The following is a 26,297-nucleotide window of genomic DNA, read 5'->3' as shown; positions in this document are numbered from 1 at the left end:
GGCTCTCCAGGATTTCGGGCAAGGGGACGTGCCCAGCCCTTCCTGGAGATGCCGGGAGTTGAACACTGGACCTTTTGCACGCCAAGCAGACGCTCTGCCGCTGAGCCACGTCTCCTCCCCAATTTACTGCGACATGATTGCCATGTCCCTCCGAATTTTCAAAGAGGTGGGGAGTCAGAATAGGAGGCTGAAGAAGCAGGGAGGCGTTTTGCATTGAACCGGAACAATTTTTTCTAAATAAGGGGGAGGGTTCGAGGGGCTCCTGAATACTTGCTAGTCTGTGCTCATTCCCACAACCTCGTTCTCCTTACGCGCACTCATGCACACGGATCCATGCGATGAAATCCATTAGCCTTTTTTGACCTTTCCAGGGTGAAACCAAAGTACTGTAGTGGTTTCAAGATCTGTACACTTCCTTCAAGAATTAAAAAAATAAATAAATAAAAGTCCTGCCTTTACTAATCTGAGACTTGGACTTAGTCTCAAATTCGCTGGGTTTAACCTGGATGGTGCCCTACAGAAGATTTAGATAGAATCATAGAATTGTAGAATTGCAAGAGGTCCCAATGGTCATTTAGTCCAACCCCCTGCTATGCAGGAATCTCAACTAAAGCATAGATATAGATAGACAGACAGACAGACAGACAATCCGGAATTTAATAATCAACGGACTCCGGAGTAAGGCATCATTTGAACCAGGGGCGCTTTAATCCCGTCTTTTGCTCTCTTTTAGAATTGCCTGCGTTTCTTACTCGAAGGCCAGGCGCTCGTTTACTTCGGAGTCTCGCCTGCTTAATTGTTTATTGAACCTCTTTACTGTCTTGCGAAACCAGCGGCGAGACCAGAGTACCACGCACACCTCTTCTTCATCCCAGCCACGGCGGCAGCTAGAGCATCCACAGATGGTCCGGCTGCGTTACTTAGGTGCAAGCTCTTTCGCGCTGACTTTCTGATCAGCAAGTGACACTGAGGATCGGAGCCTTGCCTATCCCACATCGCATTCTCCCTCGCATCCTCGCATTCTCTCCTTCGCCAACGCCAGTGAACCGGATTCAAACCGGTGTCATCCCGTGCGCTTTCAGGATGAAACTCAGACGGGTTTTACATTTCGGTCGAACAGGGCTGTGGATCAGGTCGCTAAGCGAAAGGTTTCTGGTAGCGCCCAATGTACAGCTCCAACCTAGTAAAAGGGATTTAGACTGCAATCCTTAATCCACTACTAAATCCTTAATCCATTTACTGAATCCACTACTGAATCCTTAATCCACTACACATGGTAGTGGGACTTACTTCCGAGGAAACATGCACAGCCTTGCTTTTCACGGCAGCTCCCCAATTTTATACAGAGCACAGGGAAGCAAATCTTTCTTATCCTAGTGAAATCAGTGGGGTTTGCTTCCACTAGATGTATTATTTTTCATCTCTGTGCTCTTTCCAAGTAAGGGCAATGTCTGCTGAGAAATTCTCCTGCGCAAGCACCTTTACAATGAATTTGCTCCTGCTTTCCTGCAGCTTCCATGGGGGTGAATCGAGCAGCGAGGAAGAGGGAAAGGGCTAGGTGTCTTGACTATGTGTTCATTATAGAATGTGTTTTACCATGCTTAACTTTCTTGGAAATTAGTTCGAATAAAGCCCAGGGAACTCTTTCCCATCAAGAGTTCAGATCCTAAACTTATTCCACTTGGAAGTAAATCTCAAGTGTGCCGTGTGTAGAAATCCCAAGAGTCTACGTTCACAAACCGGGTGCGATCCCCACCACACTAAATTCTGCGGCCAAACTCTCCCTCGTTCTCTCTCTCTCTCTCAACAGTTCTGGATCACCCAGAGTGAGCACAAGCGGATCGCTTTGAAGCGATTGCATTGCGATGGATCTTAAGCTCGCGCCTAACTCTCCCATTGACACCCCATGCAAAGTGCTTAATTTTGGCCGGCTGGATTGTGCGGGACATATTCAGGATTCCGGGGTTCCCTTAAATCCAGGCACTTCTGCTTAACTGGTTTATGGCGACTCTGCATTCCCTGTCCGTCTCTATTTCTAATCAGAGAACAGTCCTTCCTGCTCATTACGTATACTATATAATCCTGCTACTGACGAAAACTTTGACGACCTTAAATAAATAAATGAACAAACTCTCCCAGTAAACTAAACCAGCCTTTAAATACGAAAAATCGACGGAGCGCCCGAGCTCCGGTTTTTAACAAACCCGCGCTTTTTGCTTTGATGTTGTCCCAGATGATAGCACGTTTTGTAGGATGTCTCTTAAACTGTTAATGGGGAGAGATAAAAATGGCTATTAAAGGGGGGGAAGCGGGGCGGGGTAGTGGTGCGGGAAAGACTCCTTTACAGCTGCCTGGATAGTTTATGAGGACCGAGAAGGTCTCAGAGAAATGCCCACCGAGACGCGCTCGTTCGGGGGTAGAAAGAAAAGACAGGGAAGAAAGTGATCGCTCGGGGTGGGTGGGTGGACTGGGGGCAGGAATGAAAGATTAAGCAAAGCAGTAAAATTTTCCTCCTAGGGAAACATCCGCTCAGCCTTTTTCCCGCAGCCTTTCAGAGTCTCCACCTCGCAAAAGGATTAAGTAACAGACTTTATTGTTAAAGAAGTGCAAGTTAATGCAAGGCTCGCGCTCTAATATTAGCTTGCACAGGGAAAGAAAAGAGGTTGGATGCGGGAAAAGGGGTGGGGGGGAGAGGCTCTCCTCCCATGGATCCTTGGGTAAACAGGATCCTTGCTAAGGGAGATTACCCCACATCCAAAAAAAACCCCCAACAACCCTGTTTCTTAGGTCGCAGGTTCTTCTGCCCCCTTATGCAACTGAATGGAGAGAACGCGCGCCTTGCACTGTATTCCACATAATGCGCATTCCATATAAAGTGCCGCGTGAGCGAAAACGGCAGAGCTTCCGCGATGCCTCGCCAACGAAAGGGGCTTCGGTGGGGATTGCAACCCGCCCTTCCTTCTCCAGAAACGTTTGGCGAGGTGCGTTGAATTATAAATGCTTAAACCGGATGCAGGAGAGAGAGAGAGAGAGAGAGAGAGAGAGAGAGAGAGAGAGAGAGAGAGAGAGAACCTCTCCCACTCTCACCATCGTCATAATCATAATCATCTCCATAGAAAGTGTGGATAAAATAACTCAGCAATCTGCAAGGGATGCGGCGGCCGGGGGGGGGGGTCCTATGCGGAAGGGCCGCGTGGGGAGGGGGCAGCAGTTTCCTTCAGGTAAGGAGAAGGGATCAATTGGCTTCTTCGGGATGAGGAGCTGCTTCAAGGAGCAGTTGTGCCTTCGTTTGGTCTTCTCTTTCTGCTCTCCCCACCTTCGGATGGCGGCAGGCCGCAATTTACACTGGAGTAGTCACCTGGCTCTTTGTATTCCAAAAAAAGTGTGTGTGTGTGTGTGTGTGTGTGTGTGTGTACAAACACACCCACCCACCAAAATACTGGTGTGACTGCTGTAGGCCGCAGCTCAGTGGCCCCGATCCAGCGGCCCCGGCTGACGTGGCAAGCCTAGAGAGATAAACACGATAGGTTAGGAAGGAAAGCAGTCCCCCGAGTCTCAGTGGTACTTACTTTTGAGTAAGCAGAGTTGGGGATCACAATGAAGAAAGATCACGCAGAAATTTTATTTTTGCTTTTTTTAAGCCACAAAATTCAACAACGTCAATATGTTCAAAGGATCGATCCTAAGCAAACCAGCGCGCGATCCTAACCATGATTATGCAGAAACAAGGGTGTCAACGAGGTCTGTGATTTACTCTCCAGTAAGCGTGGGTGCGGTCCTGTTTACACTTCAACTCATAGCTGTCAACTTTTCCCCTTTTTAAAGGGAAATTCCCTTATTCCGAATAGGATTCCTCGCAAGAAAAGGGAAAAGTTGACAGCTATGCTTCAACTCCACTGAAATAAGGGCGATCGGACTTACTTTGAAGTAAACTTGCTTAGTAGAACGATGCCAGGCTGCTATAGCGAGCCTGCTGGTGGTTTATCTTAAACCAAAGGCCCCGATTCTAATGACACCGTTTTACAAACAAATCCTCCTGGTTTCTGCAGCTTTTACTTCCAGGTAGATATGCTTAAAATCGGAGGACCGCGGGAAAGACTACCCTGGTTGAGCCGAACTCAAAGGCATTCGCTATGAATTAATTTACAGAACCAACCTATTACACGTCTGCTCAGCAGCCCATTGAGTTGAATGGGACTTTGTCAATTACAGTTGCAGCCGGAAGCGCGCCTTCGTGCTGGATTGTGGTTATAATGTAACAGCCCGCATTGATTCCATTGCGCTCTACTTTCACGAAATGAATTTGGGCAGGGGGGCGGCCTCAACCGGCTTCTCCCATCCTCCTCCTGTGATTTGAGTAGACCCAGGGATTGAGGCGACCCAGGTCAAGCGCCCGGCCCCAGCGGAATCCGAACTCAGGACCTCCCGGTGCTTTTAAACCGAGAACAGTCCATTCATCAGAAAGCAGCATGAGCGATTTCCCTCGGTGCTTGCGCTCTCTTCTGGTTAATGTGCACGTCCTTGTTGATTGCGGGGGGGAGGGGGCAGCGTGGAGAGATTTCTCTTTCTCTTTCTCTCTCTTCCTGAATACGATTGAACGGAACAGGAAAGCAAATCTCAGAATTTCAAAACAGGGAAGGGGAGCCGCGGTTCAAAACTGCAGCCCTCTAATTGCTTGGGCGACTAAGTCCGGATGAATTCTGTTTTACCAGTTATGCGTAACGAGGCAAAGGATGTTTACCGAGGGCTCCTGGGCCAGGCACGTGGAAAGATGCAAAGCAGTATTGATTTTGCCTGGGTGTGTATGTTTTAGGGAGAATTGCATGTTCTGCAGATGTCCGTGGAAGAAAAGACCCTCGCTGGTCTAATTTTCCCTCCACACACTTGAAATAGCAAGGAGAGGAGAATCCCTAAATTCTGCAAAACAAACAACAACAAACCCACCAAAATTTAGCTGCTGCTGTTTGATTTGGGCTACCGTAGCAGGCAGAAAGCTCCTAACTTTACACTGTCTCTTTAACTCTTCGTCCGCCTGCATCTCTCTCTCTCTCTCTCTCTCTCTCTCTCTCTCTCTCTCTCTCTTTCACACACACACACACACACACACCTCTTCCTTCCTTCCTGGAGAAACAGGTAGAGTTTATATAGGTGGACACAATATCCTTCTAGCAAGGGCTGGTGGTCACCTGGCCCCACGGAAGCCTCTGTCCTAGCTTCGGAGGGGGCTTTCTTCCCCCGTGCCCTCATCTCCCAGCCTCAGGAGGTTCTTGCAACAGACTCTCTCCTCAAATCCCACCACCATCGAGTGATTGTAGTCGAAGAACCCCAGTTCCAAGCGAGCACATTCAAGGCAAGGAGATCCGTTGGCATGCCCTGAAATTCCTTTGGGAAGAGGCCTGCGTGGAAGGCGGAGGCAATATAAAGCCAGCGACGGTTACCTTCGTGTTCTTGTAGTGCCTGGGCATCGCATCATAATTCCATGACACCTGGAGATTTCTGGGCTAGGATAAACTAAAATGGAAACTGCACTGAGCTACTATTCTATTCAAAGTTTTGACCGCATCTTTAAAAGAATGGGGGGGCGGCCGAGGAGAGGGTAAAACCTGTGTGCATCAGTAACTAGCATATATCCTCTTCCTTCTCTGAATGAAAAAGATCAGATGTCATATAACATTTGATCTGTGTGTGTGTGTGTGTGTGTGTGTGTGTGTGAAATACCCTTTCTGTGAGAAGACGGCAAGAGTCGGACACGACTAAACGACTGAACAGGTGAAGAAATAACCCAACAGTCTCTGGTGGAAAAGGATCACTTGGATTTAAAACGCCGTGCCGGTGTAGGAAGCCGAGATCCTCCCGATACAGATTTCACTTCGGTTGCCCCTGCCGTTTCTATTCCTCATCCATAGATGCTTCCGTCAATTTCGCCTCCTGCTCTGATCATTTCCCCCTCTCCTTTACAGATGGATGCTATACTCCCTGTGACCACTTGGGGTCGCGCTTTATGCCTGTTTGGGGCAGAGCTGCTGAAAAGAAATAAGAGCGAGCGAGCGAGCACCTTAATCTCCCTTAATCGTTACAAAATGTTCAAACAAAAACAGTGGTCCCCAAAAAAAGAGAGAGAGAAGAAATCTTGCAAAATGTGTTCTTTGCATGCAGTCACTCGCGGAGAAGGCGAAATCAAGGGGTCGCGGCGCTTTATGCCTGCCCCAGGTGAAATGGAGAGTTCTAGTTCCTCCCTGCCCACCCATCCTGTTGAACTCATCCACCACTGCTAGGATGCTCTTTTTTTCTTTTTTTTAAATGATCTCTAACTTGGGATCTCGCTCCCCTGCTCCATATAATAAAGGCAGCTAGTCGAGGCCGTGCAAAACATGTCTACAACCCCCTTCCTTCCCATCCTGCAATATGCATGCACGCGCGCACATCTCACCCGGGCTCTGCCCTCTCTTCCTTGTGCAATAAACCCCATCTCCTTCCCAGGCACCATAAAAACGGGGGGGGGGGGAGTTACAGCCGTTTATTGGCACTTTCTCTTATTCCCCCTACCCCGCGAATCAATTATTATTATTTTGTTCCCTTTCCTATAATGGGACGGTGTGTGTGACGGGCTGGTGGGGGATTTATTAATTAAGGATAATTAATAAAGGTGTGTGCGGGGAAGGGAGGGGGGGACTAGGGCCTGGGGAGGGTGACTCGCAAAGCCATAGAACCTGGTGGCGAGATGAAAACATGAAAGGCCCCCCCCCCAAGCCCGGCCCGGAGCTCGGCTGCGCTAGCTGCTTCTCCAGCTGCGAGTCAGCTGACTGGCTGCGAGCTGTCAGCCGGGCTTGGGAGCGCGGGCCCCGCCCCCCGGCTACCCCAGGAACTTCGAGCCCGGGCCTCGGTTGGTCGGCGCGCCCCGCCGCCCCGCCCCTCGCGCCTGAGTGTCAGCCAAGCGAGCGATATAAGTAGCGAAGAGCGAAGGCGCGCCGAATCACAGCTGTTCAATCGGCGCTGGAGGCAGCGGCCGCGAGCCGAGCGTAGCTTGCCGAGGAGTAGGCTGCGCGTGATAGAGAGAGAGAGAGAGAGCGCTGTTCTTTTCCCCCTTTCCCCTCCTCCTCCTCCTCCTCCTGCTCTCTCTCCTTCCCGGCCTCCCTCCCATTTCCCAGCTCGATCGCAACTCTGCACACACAAAAAGCAGCAACTGCAACCAGCCGCCCTTCTCTGCTGAGCAGCAAAGCGAGCGAAAAGTTGCTCCAGGTCGCGAAGAGAAACCGGACTTATAAACCAGAGACTGAATCTTTTCCTTGCAGATCGCTCTTTCCCCCGTCTCTCCCTGCGAGGGGAAGGAGCGCGCGCACGTACGAACAGCTTCGAAGGATTTTCCTCCCCCCGCTGCATTTTTCCTTTTTTTAAAAAAAATCTCCTTTTTTGCCAGCGGGTTTCTGGCAAGCAGGAGAAACTGACAGCTCTCTCTCCCCTTGCATTGCATTGCATTGCATTGCCGGCACCGTTAGGGCGAAGGAGAACGAAGAGCCGCGGCCCCTCGAGGGAGGGAGAGAGAGAGAGTGTGTGTCTCCGGCTCTGGCTGTCTCCGGGACTTGGCTTGGCTGCGGCGAAGCAGCGGAGAAAGTTTCTTCCGGGCTGGCTGGCAGCGCGGAGGGTTGGAGCGTGGAGTGAGCCGACGAGGCGGTGAGATCCGTCCTCCTCCTCGTCGTCGCCGTCGCCGCCGTCGTGGTCCCCTCTCCTCTCTCCGGCGGGAGAGGAGGCTCTTCCCCCCGCGGAGCCCAGCGCGATGGCTGGCGAGCTGAGCATTGGCCCCGAGCTGCCCACCAGCCCCCTGGCCATGGAGTACGTCAATGACTTCGACCTGATGAAATTCGACGTGAAGAAGGAACCCCTGGGCCGAGCCGACCGCTCGGGCCGCCACTGCACGCGCCTGCAGCCCGCAGGCTCGGTGTCGTCCACCCCGATCAGCACCCCCTGCAGCTCGGTGCCGTCGTCTCCCAGCTTCAGCCCCACCGAGCAGAAGACGCACCTGGAGGACCTCTACTGGATGGCCAACAGCTACCAGCAGATGAACCCCGAGACGCTCAACCTCACCCCGGAGGACGCGGTGGAAGCCCTCATCGGTTCCCACCAGGTGCCCCAGCAGCTCCAGGGCTTCGAGAGCTTCCGGGCCGCTGCCGCTCACCACCACCACCATCACCACCAGCATCACCATCACCAGTACACCGGGGTCCCCCACGAAGACCTGTCGGGCAACGGGCACCCTCACCATCACCACCACCACCACCCTCACCATCACCAGGCGTCGCCCACCCCTTCCAACGCCTCCAGCTCCTCCCAGCAGCTCCAGAACACTCACCAGCCTCACCCATCGTCCTCGTCTTCGTCCTCCTCGTCCTCCAGCAGCGTGGAAGACCGGTTCTCCGACGACCAGCTGGTGTCCATGTCCGTGCGGGAGCTCAACCGGCACCTGAGGGGCTTCACCAAGGACGAGGTGATCCGCCTCAAGCAGAAGAGGAGGACCTTGAAGAACAGAGGCTATGCCCAGTCTTGCAGGTACAAGCGGGTCCAGCAGAAGCATCACCTGGAGAACGAGAAGACCCAGCTCATCCAACAGGTGGAACAGCTCAAGCAAGAGGTCAACCGGCTGGCCAGAGAAAGAGACGCCTACAAGCTCAAGTGCGAGAAACTGGCCAGCAATGGCTTCCGAGAGGCCGGATCCACCAGTGACAACCCGTCTTCTCCCGAGTTCTTCATGTGAGTCCTTTAAAAAAAAAACAAAAAAAACCCACCAGCCAACCGAGATATGTTTCTCCCCCACCCCCACCCGCTCCCCAGTTGTCGTTCCCCCTCTCCCATCCTCTGACATCTCCATCCATCCTACCCTCTTGAGCTGAGAGTCAGAAGAGCAACCGAGGGGCCTGGGAAGGGGGTGACGCGTTGGCCTGTGTAATCCGTGACTCTGCTAATCTTTGCAGATCCTTGTCTTCCTCTAGATGAGCTGCGAAGATCCAAGCGGGAGGGGATGGGTCGCAACTTTTTCATCTTAATTGGTCAGAGAGAGACAGAGATGTGTAGGAGGGAGAGAGAGAGAGAGAGAGAGAAAGAAAGAAAGAAAGAAAGAAAGAAAGAAAGAAAGAAAGAGGAGAGATGGGGCAGAGGGGGTGGGGAGGGGAGAGAAAAGTAAGGTGGGGAGGGGGAGAAAAGGACTGTTTTAAACAAACACACACACAAAATGTTTTATACGAATCGGTTGCTTGCTTGTAGAACTTTAACCTGGACTTTGCAAAGCAAAACGATGGGCACTGGACAAACCATCTAGAATTACCTGCTTTGGAGTGGTTGTTGTTTTATAAACAGAAGGAAGAAAACAAGAGAGAAGGGAGGAAAATACCCAATTTACCTGGAAAAAGAGGAGAGGACAATATATGCAGACTCCTCATATATTGCCTGCCTATGAGAAAGTGACAGAATTCAGATGGGACGTTTCCATGCGAGAGAGGGAGGGAGAGGAAAGAAAATGAAAACTCCTCGGTTTTATTGCCTGCTTGATTATATAGAGGATAAAAATACGGAAAAATCTGCATTAAAAATATTAATCCTGCATGCTGGACATGTATGGTAACTTCTATTTTGTACCATTTTTCTTGTTTAAACTTTTCGCATGTTGTTGATCATCGATCATAGCTTCTTTTTCTGTTCCTGTTCGGGTTTTTTTTCTTTTCTTTTCAATGAGTGAGGAAATGTCACGAGTATATATATAAAGCCCTCTTTTTTTTAACTGCTCATGCAACTGTTTCTCTATATTTCTTTTAAAAATAAATAAATCTGGGCTCATTCCACCAGGAACTTCTCCTGGGCATGTCCCTTTGGAATGAACAGGGCTGCTCTTGGTGGATTGGGCCCCCTGTTAGCTTGTAAATATATATCAGCCATATCAACCGGCGCAGGGGGCAAATCACAATAACATTTCAGCAGGCTGGCTTTTGATGGTTTTGGTCGTTCTTTAGGGAAATAATAAATTTACACACACACACACAGGAGAGAAAAGAGAGAAATTCTGGGCATTTTGCATTCAGAAAGCAACTTTGTATATTTGGTGCACTTTGAAAAGCTGTAACTTAAAAAAAAGGTGTTTTTTAGTTTTCTTTTTGGTTTTTGTTGGGGCAGAGGAAATGACAAGCCTAACCCCCACCCCAATGATCTTAAAAGTTAACTCTTCCGAAATCAGCGGAGTTGACCTCCCGATCTGTGCGGTTAGAAAGGGCCAAGTTCCCCCTGAATTAAATTGGACTTTACTTCCAAGCGAAAAGGAAAACAAGTAGCCCAGGCAGAATATTATTAATGTGTGACAACGCTTGGATCCCGTCCTGGGTCTTCACGGCAGTCCCCCACGGCAGTCTTCCGTTTGGGCTGCCTGAATTTACCAGACACTCAGGAAAAGTAAGAGATTTTACAACTTGGCGATTACTTCTCCCCGCCCTCGCAAGCCCCTAGCAACAATTGGCCCCTTCACTTCTTAACGCTGAGAGATGCGAGTCAGTTTCAGTGGCTGCGTCCCGCGCAACTCACGTGCTCGCGCTCTGATTGGAGTTAAGTTAATCAGTGTAAGAGTAGGAATAGATTCTGAATGCATAAAACAAACCACACCTCTCTTTTATTATTATTTTTTAAAAAAATATTGTTTTGGAGGCAGACACTTCGCTTTTTCAAGTATATTCTTTTTTTGCAATGTTTAATCTGCTTCTTCATGCAGCCAGTGAGAGTTTAGCCAAATTTCTTCGCAAATGCTAATACTGTAGTTAATAATCTGGAGTCTTATGGGTGTTTTTATTACTTTTTTCTTCTGGTGTTTTTTTTTTTCCTCCTGCAGGTCAGTAAAAGGATTTTATGTTGCACTGACAAAAATACCAAAATGAAAACCTTTATTTTTTAGTTTTCTTTTAGGGTTTGCTGGCACTGCTGGCCGGATGCATTTTAAGTTTGTATTAGTTTATAAATTAACAGTAATACCAAGAATCGTGAAAAATGAAGAGCATGGTGCTTGCCGTTTTAAATATTGTGGATATTAATAGTCATGCATCAGAAAAAAAATACCCCTCTGAGCTTTTTGGGTTTTTACGGATTCAACTGTGTTGAAGTCGCAACATTGCAGCAGCAGAGAGAGAAAAAAATATTGTTTTTATTTCATGTAAACGTTCTGAAGGGATCAATTTAAAATCCTGCTTATGATATGAAAAATATTAAAAAAAACACCTCTTGGTCTTATTGTAGTTTTATTCAGACTGGTTTCTGGTTTTTGTTTGTTTATTAAATTGTTTCATATTTTTGCTTACTAATATCATTGAAATGGCATTTTCTTTGGAGGGGGTACTTCTCTCACTATTTGGGGGTTGAATTCATGGAACAAGATATTTGTGACTGTTACTATTATTTGTGTCCAGATTCACCAAATCGGGGGGGGGGCTGCTAGAACTCTGTACTTCCAGCCCGATCCATTATCAAAATTCTTCTTTAAAAAAAACAACAACTAACAACAGGAACATCCTGCAGTCTGAGAAAATGTGTATTTTCTCGGAAGTAAGTTTTAATGTGTTAAAGGGGGATCTCTTCCACGTAAATGCCCTAAGATAGTAGACACTTTCTTCCAGAGGCAGCATATATATATATCACTATGCCTTAACCTGTATATGATAGATCAAGCTGAGGTCAAATGATGATTTCAGCAATATCGTTGCACCAAGATGTGCTTTAGTCTTCATAATATTCTAGTTTGTCTGGAACTGAAACTCTCATTTCTTATTCTAAAAGCATTTAACTTGGAAGCGAGCATCTTTGATTTTAATGAGAACTTCCATGGAAAAAGTGTTCAGGCTCAGGATAGAACATGGAAGTTTTCTGGCTTGCTTTAGTCCAACCTTTCAGCGTCCTTAAATGAAGGGGCCACAGCATTAAGGGGGTGGGGTGGGGTGGGGGGAGAGAGAGAAAGATGCCAAGACCACGTCCTTCTGTAAAATGGACAGGCCTCTATGGAACTTTGGCCTGAGCTCAGCAGCACACCTACTTGGTCTCAAACCACCCAGGGATCGGGAACTTTTCACTCTCTGCAAAGATCTGCTTGCCTGTGCTGTTTCCAAAGAGCCCCAAACTCTCCATGCGGCTGAAAATAGTTGCTTTTTTCAATTGGACTGAAATCCTTCGGCCTGTCTTACTGCCCCCCCCCACACCCCTCCAGTTTCACACCTAAGAGAGGTTGAACCGAGTCTGAACTGAAATGCTCGGGGCGGGCCTGACATCAAGGCAGCTCCGAGGGGTGGCGAACGAAAGGCTCGCAAGCTTCATCACATCAGGCTGGGGGGGGGAGTCTCTCTCGGGTGGGGGGAAAGGGACCTGCGGCGATCGTGCTGAAACACAGGCCCAAGAGCTTAACAAAACGTACGGGATGGGTCTTGTGTATCTCTGTGTGTATACAGAGCGCCATTCGAGTTCCCCGGGGAGGAATGATGTGGGGCGGGGGGGGGGGGAAGAGAACCTTTTTGTTGTTATTATTTATTATTATTCAACAACCCGCACGCCCCCTCCCTCCCAGGCAAAACCAACTGCGAATGCATTCGTAAAACAGAAAGCGCCTAGCGGAGCAACGCTGACCCAGAGAGCCCCCGGGGCGCTACCCCTTGGAAGCACATCCCCCCTGGATTTGAACCGTCCTTCGCTGCGTCCTCATTTCCCCACAAGCCAAAGTCAGAGTCGTGCATTTCCTGATCTAGCCAGATTTACCTGCCTCCCACAGACCCGTCCCTCGGTTCCCAGGAGGTGGTCTTCCCCTCCGCCACTCGCCACCGCTGCTGATTCATGCCTTCACTCCTGTTAATTCACTAAATTTAGGCTGATGGTGGAGGTGACTAGAAGAAAAGCCAGCGGCGGCGGTCGATATCCCTTCCCTCCCCCCCCTTCCTGATACAAACAGCTGAGTCGCCCCACGCTCAGAATCAGCGCAAGGGTGCAAACTTTTTCAAAAACAAAAACCCAACCATAAAGAATTTAATTTGAACCGATTTAGGTACGCTGGAGGTGAGCCGAACCTTCCACCTTACTCCCATGGAAAGTGTAGGAAGAAAGGGGGCGGCCATTTACGCGGAGGTAAGCTTTGTGGGTTTCTGGGGAACACGATGAAAAAGAAAAAAAGAAAAACCAGTCCTGTAACTCAGAAACGAAGCCTCGCTGAGTTGAGCTGGGCCTCGCTTCCTGGTACGCGCCGTCGGGCTTGCAAGCCTCAGCAGGCTGACCAGGGAGAGTCAGCTCCCTTGACCAGCGTGAGACACAGAGCCAGGAAACTTGAAATACGCTTCCAAGAGAACGTACGTAGGATCCGGATGGCAAAAGCTTTCGGATCGAGGCCTTCTGCTCTCAAATGACGGGCAAATTGCGCAGGTAGGGAACTGTGTGTGGGGTGGGGTGATTGGTTTTTAAACAACCTTTCACTCCTTTTCAGAACTCAAAGTGGGAAAGACCTATTCCTCTCGAAACTGTCCTCTTGGAAGGAAGGCCGAGATGGGGTGAGGGGTCATTATAACAAGGCGCGCGTGAGAGAAGCGGGTCGGGGATCAGTTAAATCTGCGAGGAGGAGACTCCCACACTGACCGCTCTTGCAAGCGGAAGACAAATGCGAAGTTTTGCCTGCGGGTCGATCATCCCCACCAGGCAGCGAGGGTTGTCAGTATTCGTAAGAGAAATCCTAACCCCGCACTGGCTGCTAGAGAAGGCGGAGAAGAGCCGCTGCTGCCAGCCCGCAAGAGCAGCAAGGTCTTATGGAGGAGGGGGCTAGCGAGGGCTTCATTTTTCTCCCCCTCCCCACTTGCCAAGGGAGGCACGCTCGCTCGGCCTGTCGGAAGGCCTGAGCGGAATATTGTTCGTGGGAACTGCCATCGCATATTAATGTTCTGTCATGCATGCACGGAATAAATCACTGCAGCTAATTGAGCAACAATTTTCCCCCTCTAGGAAAACAGGCCTCAGAGAAGTACAAGGAGGTTCCTTTTGAGGCGCCCGGGTTCCCATCAAATAACTGTGTCAGTGGGAAGGTTCAAGGGCAGAGGTCCGCTGCTGTAGGAAGTGTCCTGGCAGCAGCGCTCGGCGCTCTTAATAAATGTTAATTTAGCTGGCTTTAAAAAATTGATAAAATCAAAGTATCAAACTCCTCTAGTTAAGCTTCTGGGATTAAAAAATGAGTGGTGCCGAGCGAGGGGGTAGGACTTTCGAGCAGAAGTCAAGGGTCCCGCTCGGGAGAACGAGCAGGAGGACCTCCTAATGTAGCACGAAGTCATAGACATTATTATAGTATGCCATCTAAGAAGGAAGGCTGGCGTAAGGACTTTAAAGTCAGAGTGTTTGAATGGCCTAACTGTAGGAGGGCTAGGAACATGGGCAGCCGCATTATATGCCAACCCAGATGACTGGTCCACGTCTAGATCAGGTTTAGTGATCCTGGGATCACCTGGGATATCTCGCATGCAAAGTGCGTGGCACTAAGGCACAGCCCTGCTAAGATCGCTTTGTTTTGGTGGTGTGTCCCCCTTTCTTTCTTTCTTTCTTTCTTTCTTTCTTTCTTTCTTTCTTTCTTTCTTTCTTCTTCTTTTTTTTTTGAAGGGCACTCAGTTTTGGGCCTATGGCAGTGGGCGCAAGTTGTCTACTTGCTGACAAACGGAGCCGGAAGAAAGCAGGCACATATTGCAGAGATGCAGTTACAGTATAACTCCGACCTCTGCAAATGGTACAGATGGAGCAAGTTTCTTAGGCTACAAAACTTGAGGTTCCAAAGCTATCAGGACACGTTGATGTACGCAAAACAGCGACTCTCTCTCTCTCTCTCTCTCTCTCTCTCTCTCTCTCTCTCTCTCTCTCTCTCCTCTCTCTTTCCCTCCCCCATCCCCCCCCTGTTTATGTAGAGCAGGCTAAACGTGCACGCACGCGCGCGCACACCCGCACTGCAACCCTATGCACCATTGCTCAGGAATAAGGCTTACTTCGGAGTAAGCATGCATAGAATTGAAGCGAGGCGCACATTCTCTAGGGGGCTGTTTCAAAACAGACGCCCCAACAAGGCTGTTTTGAGATCAGAGGGGAAGTGAAACTTCATGCTGAAAAGGACGGAGGAGGATCCCCCCCCCAGCTGCTCTACAAATTTCACAAGCTTTGTTGCTATAAAATCACATACAAACACACAATGAACACTTGTGGAAATTGGGGAAATGACCCTTAAAAAGGAATTTAAACATTCGCATTTTATGGAGACGACTTGGTAGCTTTAGCAGGAAAGAAGGAACCCAACGCAGCAAATGTGAAATGCGTGTGTGTGTTTGTGTTACTGGATAGAAAGTGCACCAGAAGTAATTGCAGATAGATGGGGTGGTGGTGGGGAAGAGAGAGAACTAGTAGAATGGATGTCTGATCACGGGGACCGGATGCAATAGATAAGATGCAGCCCCCAACCTGAGCATGTTTAACTCAGAAGTAAGCCCTGCCTCATCAAATAGAGCTGACGCGCTTATGAAGTAAGGCCACTGAATTCAACCGGGCTTGCTTCTCTGAATAAGCATAGTGAGGTTTGCGCGGGATGTATGTATGCCAAATGGCAGCCTAAGATTTCTAGTGGCGCAGCTATGGCATGGGAAGAGACATACAGACTCAAATAGACAGACAGTAGCTGACACAAGATAGGCAGACGCCACTGTGTACAGATAGACAGGCTCACAAGTCGGAATACAGACACGATTACGGTGGGAAAGATATAGTTGAATAAAACTAGGGTGGCTTGAAAGCCCGGGGAGGTGTTATCCAATCTGAGGTTTCTCTCTTCCCCTACCCCACCCGATTTTCCTTGTGTGTGATTTTCCTCTGCACAGAAGAGAAGCAGATGAATTCACTAGCAGAGCAAAACTGCAGGCCGCCTCTTTTTGTCCCCTATAGAACCCCCCCCCCCCCAGATTTCCTGCATCGGGAGAAGTTGGGCCTGGCCCGGAGTCTCTAGCTGGGTTGTACACTGTCTTTTCACTCAGCCATTTCGTCTCCTCCACAATTTATTCTCCCCCCCCTCTCTTCTCTCTCTCTCTCTCTGTGTGTGTGTGTGTGTGTGTGAGAGAGAGAGAGAGAGAGAGAGAGAATTGCGCCTTCCTCTTTCCAGCTGATGCTTGTGTGTGTGTGTGTGTGTGAGAGAGAGAGAGAGAGAGAGAGAGAGAGAGAGAAATGTATGCACACCCACCCACACAAGGGCTGCCCTTGGGCCCAGTGCTTGCTTTTATATTATCCAAAACCAAACAACTACGATACGTTCCGGATTAAGCTCAAGCTTTCAACACCCACTGCTGAAACTCCACGCATGTGGTGGAAGCTAGAGATGGTAACGGAGGACTGATGGGAAGGCGCTTTTTACACAAGCTTGGGAACGCACGGCAGGAATACGCAATCTGAACATAAGCCCCGGGGACGATTTCCATTAGCTTGTTAGCCTCACACACAATACCCTCGCCAATATTTCCAAGCAGCTTGCTTCCACCTTAGACGGGCTGCTGCTGATCTCGATGAACTCTCGGTCCGAGGCATCAGATCTCTCCTTGCGGACTTCTTAGCCCCCCCCCCCCGCGTTCCCTGCACAGCTTGACCCACGCGCGCGTTCATTTCCTCTTGGCTATTGATTGACAACAAAAATAGGAAGTGTTGTGCAGAGAGGAAGAAAGTGGAGTAGACAGGGAAGCGTTGGCCAGGGAAAGTAAGATGCAAGGGGCGCCATGGGGGGTGAGAGAGAAGAGAAAGGCTCAATCACCCCCTCCTTTGTTTCAGATCACTCCTAGTGGTGATATCTCAAGAACACTTGATCCCCAGTTATTCTTATGCGGCACACTAAAGTAACCTTCCCCAAGCGAATATCAAGGAACTTTGCTATGAATTTTGTTTCTCTTTCGCCCCTTGCAACCTGAATGGGGGACCTCTGAGAGGAGATCTACCAGTCCCGCCAGAATCTTTATTTTGAAGAACTGATGTAGGAACATAGGATGTCAGACCATTGGTCTCGACCCTGACCGGCAGCAGCTCTCCAGGGTTTCAGACAGGGGCCTCCTCAGAGTCTTACCTGGAGATGCCGGGGATTGAACCTGGTACCTTCTACATGCAAAGCAGATGCTCTGCCACTGAGCCACGGCCGGGTTCCCTTTAGCCCTTCCCCTAGATCCAGGAAGGCAACGTCACCAGTCCACAGAACGCAGAATAGAATGTCCCAGACATTCTGTAGGAGACGCATTGTATAATGGTCTGGAATTATGATTTAGGACCCATAAATTAAAGGGGGAATAAGGCCTCATCCAAGCTCTTACTCCTATATGCAGTGTCAGACCTTCTCCAACGCTGCAATTTAACAATAACTCTCTCTCTCTCTCTCTCTCTCTCACACACACACACACACACACACACTAAGAGCGAGAGCGAGTCTTGGTCCATGTGCAGAGTTCCTCCACTAACCGTAGCCAAGCCTTTCTGGGGATTAATAGTAAGTATTAAGTTTCGCCGAGCAGCATATGTAACTTGCAGGCAGGCTTCAATCTACGAAAGAAACACACACACACACAAAACTTATCGGTGTAGAAATTAAATGCTGCTGCCCTGATATGGCCAACAGGCAAGCCATATTTTTCTGTTTTTATAGAAGCCTTCTTTGCGCAGGGAAAAGAGCAATCATGGTTATTACTGTCCTCCTTTTATATATCAGAAACTGGGGCCAAAGAAAGCAAAATTTCCTTCGGACCGAGGTGTGAGGAGCAATGAGCGATGCAAAGGCTTGTGTTGTATCAGCCTATTGCATCTACAAAGGCATTGGTAATGCAGTGGAAGACAAGCCTAGTAAAGGTGTTTGTTTACTAGGAAATATGTCCTGCTGTTTTCAATGGAGCCAGCTCCCAAGTAAGGGTGCACAGGAAGGCGGTCTTACAACCCCAATCCTTTTACTCAGAAGTAAATCCTACTCATTTTAAGCGTTTATCCTTATTTCCCAGGGCTGCTAGGCTATGCGCGCTTTTATTAGGAGGACACCAGCGGGTACTATCTCTGAGTAAGAGCACATATGACCGGGCTACGTAACTGGGAATCTGGATCAGCGCTCCTCGTCTTTCACGTCGCCTTTGGAGACGAAATATAGCCAAGCTATTCCACATTAGGAACTAAGCCCTGTAAATCTCAGTGGAGTGTTACTCTTGAGTAAGCATGCATGTGGCTCAGGCTGCACACAGGAAGCATTACAGGACTCGATCCCGGAGTCAGTGCAACGTTCCCTCATCCCGAGGTGGGGTTGGGAACTATAGTTCCTGGCAGAAATACAGCCAAGCTCATACTGGTGCCCCACCTCTTTCTTAAGGAACTTGATTTCACTACCGTTTTGCAACGAACACGTGTTTTCCACTGACTCGAGTTCGAATCCCACCAACTGTTGTCACTTGGTTCCATTCATTTACATCATGGGCCGAAATTCCCCCCCCCCCACCAGCAAAGCTCGATTGTCCCTAATCCAATTTGCCTGTGACATTTTCTTTTTCTTTTAAGATATTCTCATTGCAGCGACAGATCCATGTATTTTTTTTAAAAAAGTACAGGAGGTTTGAAGGCCATTCAGGATTTGCAGCCCCCTCCAAATGTGGCGTCTGATTCTGCTCCTCCTGCATTCTCGAGGTGTGGTGCAGCCGCCGCTGCCGAGCCCCCTTCAGTGCAAATCAGATTATTTTGTTTGATCTTCCAGTTTTGCTGGAGCTATTGCTAACCACTGTAGAGAGATTTGCATTGCTCCGGGTTTGCTCTCCCTGCAGGGCAGAGAAGGGAACGACTAACAAGGTTTTGCCCCAGAATTAAACAAGACAAGCAGGAAACGCAACGGGGGATCGCGATGTAAGGGGGGTGTAGCAGATGATGCCTGCGCCTGGGACTATAGAGGATCCCACTGGAATCATTTAATACAGGCCTGGCTCAAAGTCAGATCACTTTTGGAACTGGGGCTTAGCAAATATATATACACAGAGAGAGACTTGTGAATGAGCTCCACTGGACTGAGTGTGACTTAAGTCCAAGCAAGCCAGAATTGGATCGGGCCGCAAGTTTATGCGCTCCTCCTTGGAAGTAACCTCTATTGAACCCAGTGGGGCTACCTTCTACATATGCACAAAAACCTGCTTTATGGCTGCAATCGTTTTGTACACTTGTTGTTGTTGTTTAGTCCGTCCGACTCTTCGTGACCCCATGGACCAGAGCACGCCAGGCACTCCTGTCTTCCACTGCCTCCCGCAGTTTGGTCAGACTCATGTTGGTAGCTTCGAGAACACTGTCCAACCATCTCGTCCACTGTCGTCCCCTTCTCCTTGTGCCCTCAATGTTTTCCAATATCAGGGTCTTTTCCAGGGTGTCTTCTCTTCTCATGAGGTGGCCAAAGTATTGGAGCCTCAGCTTCAGGATCTGTCCTTCCAGTGAGCACTCAGGGTTGATTTCCTTCAGAATGGATAGGTTTGATCTTCTTGCAGTCCATGGGACTCTCAAGAGTCTCCTCCAGCACCATAATTCAAAAGCATCCGTTCTTCGGCGATCAGCCTTCTTTATGGTCCAGCTCTCACTTCCATACATCACTACTGGGAAAACCATAGCTTTAACTATACGGACCTTTGTTGGCAAGGTGATGTCTCTGCTTTTTAAGATGCTGTCTAGGTTTGTCATTGCTTTTCTTCCAAGGAGCAGGCGCCTTTTAATTTCGTGACTGCTGTCACCCTCTGCAGTGATCATGGAACCCAAGAAAGTAAAATCTCTCACTGCCTCAATTTCTTCCCCTTCTATTTGCCAGGAGGTGATGGGACCAGACCAGTGGCCATGATCTTAGTACACTTACAGTTTGCATAATATTTATTTTATACGCAAGGAAATCTCACATAGAATGATTGGAAGGGACCACGAGGGTCATCTAATCTAACTCCCTGCAATGCAGGAATTTTTTTTCTCCCAACGTGGGGTTCGAACCCACGACCCTGAAATTAAGAGTCTTATGCTTTCACCGACTGAGCTATCTTGCCGCAGTCAATGGGACTTAGTCCCTGAGAAGTGTGTGTAAGATCGAGTCCTTACTTGGCAGAAGTAACCGCATTAAATTCAGCGGGACTTCCGAGCGAATGGGCTTTAGATGTGCAGGAATGGGTTTGCGTGTGGGCAAATAAACTTAGTCCAACATGACTCATACTCAGAGTGGATCCACTGAAATCAAAGGACATGGCGTTAGTCATATCCAGAGCAGACCGATTGCAACCACTGATTTCAAAGGGTCTACTCTGAGCAAGACTTAGTCGGATCTTACCCCCGATTTTCGGTGTGTGTGCGTGTGTGCTCACCATAAAAACTCCGCAGGAAAACCTCTCTCTCCCCACCCACCCCAGAGATGCTGGTCTGATCAGCTTTTGCAATCCAGATCATGCCCAGTACTGGTTAGCCTTGAAGGAGCCAGGCTGGCAACATTATTAGGATGAGCTGGGGATTGAGAGATAACCGCTCCCAGCTGTGTTTTAGGTTTTAATGTGATTTTTTAAAACATTTTTTTAAAAAAACAATTTTTTAACTTGGCGAAACGCCCGCATCGTCGCTCGAGCAAGCTGGTTCCGCGGGTTGATTGACAGCGCAAGGTCACCGAGCTCTTCTGGGCGATGCGTGTCAAGTTTCAAGAGCAGACAGATAAAGCTGCCGGAAAGCTCTTTTCTCGCCCCCCCCCCGGCCCTTTCGCTGCTTCTTCTCGCCTTGTTCTTTTTGGCATGGAGGAAGAACCGTCTTCAGACCCAGAAAGCAAGGACAACGGGCACTATGCCCACCCCACCAGCGCAGTTTATGCGTAGACCTTGCTTTTTTTCCTGCTTAGCTGCGACACTGAGAAAAGAAGGCTTTGGTCGGGTTGACCAAATCCCAGCCGAGCTGTAAAGCTCAGGAATTTTGTCTCCCACCTTTTAGAACCAGGGGCTTGCAAAGTTTCTGCTGCTTGCAAGCAGCAGCTGCAAATGTTTCAAACACAGCAGGTAAGGTTTAAAAAGTCCACATCCATTTTGTATATTTAAGGGACGGATTTACACCCTCCCTTAAATACATCAAGGGTTCAATCCTATATAGATGTCTGCTCAAAACCATGTCTGACTACATTCAGTAAGGGAGCACACTCAGGCAAGCGGTTTTAGAACTGCAGCCCATCGCCAATAAATGGAAGAAGAAACTGAACCTTTATTTTTTTTTTACTACATTTGCTCCTCTCTCCCCCCTTTATGGTTAAGCGTAGCTTTAGGCTGTTTGTGTGTAAGTGTCACTGAACTCAGTGCAACTTACTACTGAGTAGATAAGCATGTAGTGGGATGCACCAGCACCCACCCCCCCCAGGGAACAGAAAGGGCAAGACATGTGGGCAAATAGTGTCTGGGGAAAAATATTAATGACAGGAGTTCGTTATAACAGGGGAGGGTAAGTGGGGGATGAGCTCCTTGTTGGGGGTGTGTGGTTGCCCCCTGGCCCCCCTGCATGGTCCCTGCATGTGTACGTTTGCACTGCACTATTTTTTTGCTTTCCCTTTGACTATATACCTCCATGAATTAGTCTTCCCCCCCACCTCCATTCCAATACATTCTGTAAGGTGGACTTCTAGAATCCAACACTGGCTGGCTGTTTTATCTAAGGCGGAGGGAAGGTTTCTGTGCTTGTTTTTCTCGCCGTTTAGAAAGGCACCTTAAATAAACGATACGCTTCTTGGACCAAGGCAGGAGCAAACCTTCTGCACAGCTGTGCTCTCGGAATGGAGGAACCCTTTTCTATGCTGCAGGCTTTCCTCTGCACAGTGGCAATTCAGAAGTGTTAAAGGAATAGAACAAGGATATTCAGCAAACCCATGCTTGGCAATGATTTCCTGATGTTTCTGCTTTGCACGGCCATAATTAGAATAAATGTATTGCAATTACAGAAGAGGAACTCATATGTAAGGCAAAAGGTACTGACACAGAATCCCCTCTCCTTTCTCTCATCGCTTTGCTCAAGCAGTTAGGAGCAGCTTTTAGCAAGAAAGACCTGCCCTTTGAATGTATTTTATCCCCCCCTTTTAAAGTTGCATTACTTCTCTCAAGCTCCCCCCCCCAATGCAAAGTGTGATGTTTCCACGCTCTGTACATGTGCTCCCTTAAAAGATTTGTTTAGCTAAGGAAACCGCTGCTAAGCGGCGAGAAAGGAATTAAATGTATAGAATGATAAGCTGCTGCTAAGACGTATAAGAACACTTAAATTAATAATAAGGACTTGTTCTGAGGCAAAATTCAATTTTGCTTCCTATTATGCAATCTTTGCATGTAAAGTTGCTTTAATGCAAAATAGCAGCTCATCAAAAATTCTGTTTTATTGGTATCAAAAATTTATGATATCCTGAGGCATGAGGGGCCAGGGCGCAAGGTAGGCAAGCCATGTCCTTTTAGCAAGTTTAGTGCTTTCTGAAAAGCAATGTATTTCAAACTTGGGGAAAAATTATTCCTGAGATGAAGGTATGGTGGTGGGGAAGTTTTGGTTGTGGTAAGGCTGCTTGCACGAGAAAGCCACTGAATACTGGCAGTCAGTAAGCCAAATATATTCTTTCGGCAGAGTTCAGAGATGTCACAGGCAGCTGCTATTATTGGTTGGAGAAGGAAGAAAGGGGTCTTCTGAAGTGTTACTGGGAAATCTCCAGTTTCCCAGCCTATATCAACAATTATATGCTCTCTGACCCATTTATCAACAAATATGAATGTCTGCAAAAATGTAAAAATGCAAGGGGCTGGATCTAAACTTGCTCATGCTTAGAATGGGCCCACTAAAATCAACACGACTACTTAGTCATAACTAATTTGTCCTATTCATTTAAATGGGTCTACCTGAAGCACAATTAAGTCTGGTTCCAACCCAAGCTGTCCAAAAATGAATCTGATTTTTATTTATTTTTCTTTATATAAAAAAAGCTTCACGTGCTTTTTGTGCTATCTTTCTTTCTCTCTTAGTACCATGCTGTAAAGCACTGTGCAAGAAAACCTCACAACACACTCTCAACAGCCTCATGAGGGTAGGTAATCAATATAAGAATCTAATCGTTTTGCTGGTACAGTAGATTTAAGCTGATAGTGACTCCTTCTGGCTGCAGGGGGATCCATGGAAAAAGTGAGCCAGGAACCCTGGTTTCCCATGAAGTGGAGCAAAATGAGTTGGGGGAAGGCCTGCAATGTTCTCCAAAACAGTAGGCTAGTTTCTACACACACTCAAACACTCCTCTCTGTCCTCCAGACAAAAGGCATTATCAGAGTCCAAGGACACATTCCTGCCAGGCGAAAACAGTCAAGGACTGTGGCCTGGTGCGAGGTGTTGTGGCTAAGGATGGTTGTGCATGTGGGGATAGTCCTGAGGGCCAGGATCCTCAACTCTGGTCTAATGTGAGAGATGCTGACTCAGAAGTCTGTCTAGAAGCCAAGCCTTCTGATTAAAGAACAACAACTACCAGACTTTTAGAAGACATCTGAAGGCAGCCCTCTTTAGGGAAGCTTTTAATGTTTGACGGACTACTGTATTTTAATATTTTGTTGGAAGCTGCCCAGAGTGGCTGGGGAAACCCAGCTAGATGGGCGGAGTATAAATAATAATAATAATAATAATAATAATAATAATAATAATAATAATAATAATAATGCTTCCTCCAGTGAGCCATGGGGATTGGAAACAATGCCTGATGCTCAGCTCAGAAAGGTGGCCTTCCATTCTGGACTGCACTTGCCATAATAGCAGAATTAGCGCCCACGTACCAGAAATGGAGCTGAGTTTGGGCTGCTGAGAAACAAGAGGAAGGCATCCTGATATTTACAGATTTATTTATTTTTTAATCGAACCCTGCCATAAATAAAAGAGAAAGAGACATCCCCATACACCCTAAGAGCCAAATGAGCATTGAGCATGCTCAGTGGACACAGGCACCAGTGAATGCCAGCTAGATAAGAAAAATGGAAGACAGGGTGGGGGAAATGAAAGGGCATTTGGGCTGCTGGAACTCCCAACAGCTTTGTGTCTTCAAGGGTGGCATGGCTGGCTGGCTGGCATGGACAGGAGTACTCTATTTAGTGGAGGGTGTTATACGGCAACATTTTGTTCTACTTTTAGCACTGGGTGTAATAAAATACTTCTTTCTGTTGCTCTTTTTGTCTGACAGTTCTAAGTAAAGACTCCTTTAACGGCAGACTTACAAACACCACACATTTGTACTGGGCATCTGCTGCGCAGTCAGCTGACCTGGATATCAGTGGTGCTGATCAGTGGTTTGGAGTGCCTGCGTCCAAGTAATGGGTCCAGGAACCCCTTAATTGACCCGGGTGCTTTGTTTGCTGGGAGTGTTCCTAGGCAGAACCTCATGCATATAGGTAGACAGGTTGCTTGGGGATTTTACGGCACATCAACAGTTAAATTGTATTCTGCCACATGCAGATAGAAGTAGAAATTTCAGAGTTAACAAACTCCTAAGTGATTCACACATGGTCTGGGACATCAGCTTTGTATACATTGTTGCTATGACTATATAATAATAATAATAATAATAATAATAATAAAGTATATAATAAATATATAAAAATTATTCTGGAGATACAAGTCTAAGCAAGGACAGACTAAGCAGAATCAAGCCTTCAGGATGTTTGCTTCTAACCTATTGGCTGGCTTATTTCCTCCTTTGTCATTCAGAGCTCAGTTTAAAAATTGCTTTAGACATTGTCTTGTCCACACAACAACCCCCATGAGAAAGGTTACTATTGTTTTTATTTTGCAGATGGGGAAACTTGCTGAAGGCCATCCAGTGAAACCATCGCTGAGTTGGGGAGAGTGTTTTGGATGAACTTGGCCCATGGGATTGCACTAATTTCCTCTTTAAAGCATGTGGCTATTAGGACTCTATTAGTGCCCTGCACAACATGGTGACCAAGAACCAGGAGAAGACGCTAAATGGATTGCAAACCTACTTGAAGAGCACGATGAAAAGTGGCTGAATCATTAGCCGTGTCTTCCTCACTTTGGATCCTTCTCCCATTTGGGGGTTTCTCTATCCCCTCCCAAAAGTACAATGTTATTTTCAAGGGCAAGTTCATTTCAGACTCTGGATGTAAATTTCTAAATTTCTCCCATTTTAAAAAATAATAATGAAATATCTGCCTCCCTCTCCCCACCAAAAAAGTGCATCAGGGACAAAAATTGCAGACCAGCCTGCTGCAGGCAGTGCTAGTTTTGTATGTCCAGACACTGGCGGAGGAAGAGGAGTGGGGGGGGGGGAGCGCACTGCGCCCGGCAGCGTGATCTCAGTAGGGTGCCATCGCAGCTGTCCCCTGCCTGCGCTGGCCGCCACGCCCCTGCAGGTGGCGCGCCCCGCCCCCAGGATACGTGCCAGCCCTGCCCCCGCTGCTCTCCTCCCTGGTGCCGGAGTATGAAGCTCCACCACTGTGTCCAGAGGTTTCTTTCATTAAAAATAAATAAATACAAGGGAACATTGTTTAAAACTGTGATTCCCCCATTTGTATTTGAAGTGGTACACTCCATTCTACCACCTCATTACACCACCATCTCATTCGGCTACACGGGCAGACCAGGCCTTAGGCAAGTTACTTTCTCTCAGACTCAGTGTCTCCCCTCAATTCTGTAATATGGGGATAATGCTTAGTTGTTAGGCAGGATTGCCGAGCTGATGAATGTGTAGTGCTTTGAACTCTCTAAGCACTATATAAATGCTATTATTAGCACAAAACACCATGTGCCATTCCGTCCGCTCCAAAATATACCTGATTCACAATCTCTAATAAAGGTGGATCACAGGTAAGAATTTTGCGTCATTTATAAAATGAAAAGAGCCAGAGTTGAAGCCTGTCTTGAAGCCAGATTGTATGACAGGAATCAACTCTATTGTTAGAAAGCTTAATGATAGTAATGGTGAATGGAAGACACTTTGTACGTGTTTCAGTGTGCTCTTGTCTTGATTATTTCTGAATGTCTATGATGCAGGTATAAGTCCTGACATTGAAAACAGGTTCTGAAACTAAGCCTGGTGAGTCTTAACTAAAATTAAACCCAGAATAAGAGTTAAATTTGCACTCAGAAGAAGGCTGTGTAGTAATGTCACCCAGTTCCATAATTTATGAAGCAATTTGGATCACACTTAAACATAGCAGACTTATCATCTTGTCTCTGGAATAGAATTTAAAGACATTGTTTATAATAAATCATTGCAACTC

At 47.8% G+C, this 26,297-nt stretch overlaps 1 protein-coding gene across 2 annotated transcripts; it reads left to right on the top strand.

Moving 5' to 3' along the window:
- Positions 1 to 7,092: 7,092 nt before the first annotated feature.
- MAFB (MAF bZIP transcription factor B) lies at positions 7,093 to 25,104 on the top strand. Of its 2 annotated transcripts, XM_033153393.1 has the most exons (3): positions 7,094 to 8,745; positions 23,046 to 23,107; positions 24,848 to 25,104. In XM_033153393.1, exons 1-2 carry the CDS (start codon positions 7,775 to 7,777, stop codon positions 23,056 to 23,058), a joined length of 984 nt encoding a protein of 327 aa, XP_033009284.1. In that variant the 5' UTR covers positions 7,094 to 7,774; the 3' UTR covers positions 23,059 to 23,107; positions 24,848 to 25,104. The 2 variants fall into 2 exon arrangements, with proteins under 2 accessions (XP_033009283.1, XP_033009284.1); XM_033153392.1 differs by lacking the exon at positions 23,046 to 23,107 and having other exon boundaries at positions 7,093 to 8,745; positions 24,848 to 25,103.
- The last annotated feature ends 1,193 nt before the right edge of the window (positions 25,105 to 26,297 follow it).

The sequence above is a fragment of the Lacerta agilis genome, chromosome 6 (genome assembly GCF_009819535.1).
Source record: "Lacerta agilis isolate rLacAgi1 chromosome 6, rLacAgi1.pri, whole genome shotgun sequence".
Lineage (NCBI taxonomy): Eukaryota > Metazoa > Chordata > Lepidosauria > Squamata > Lacertidae > Lacerta > Lacerta agilis.
Note: the sequence above shows the minus strand (reverse complement) of the source record. Positions and strands in the feature narration are given on the sequence as shown.

Bases quoted from the DNA above. Each gene is read 5' to 3' on its own strand.
- MAFB (XM_033153392.1), top strand. From the start codon at position 7,775: ATGGCTGGCGAGCTGAGCATTGGCCCCGAGCTGCCCACCAGCCCCCTG. The intron at 8,746-24,847 runs GTGAGTCCTTTA...TTTATTTTGCAG, and splicing joins TCTTCTCCCGAGTTCTTCAT to ATGGGGAAACTTGCTGAAGG.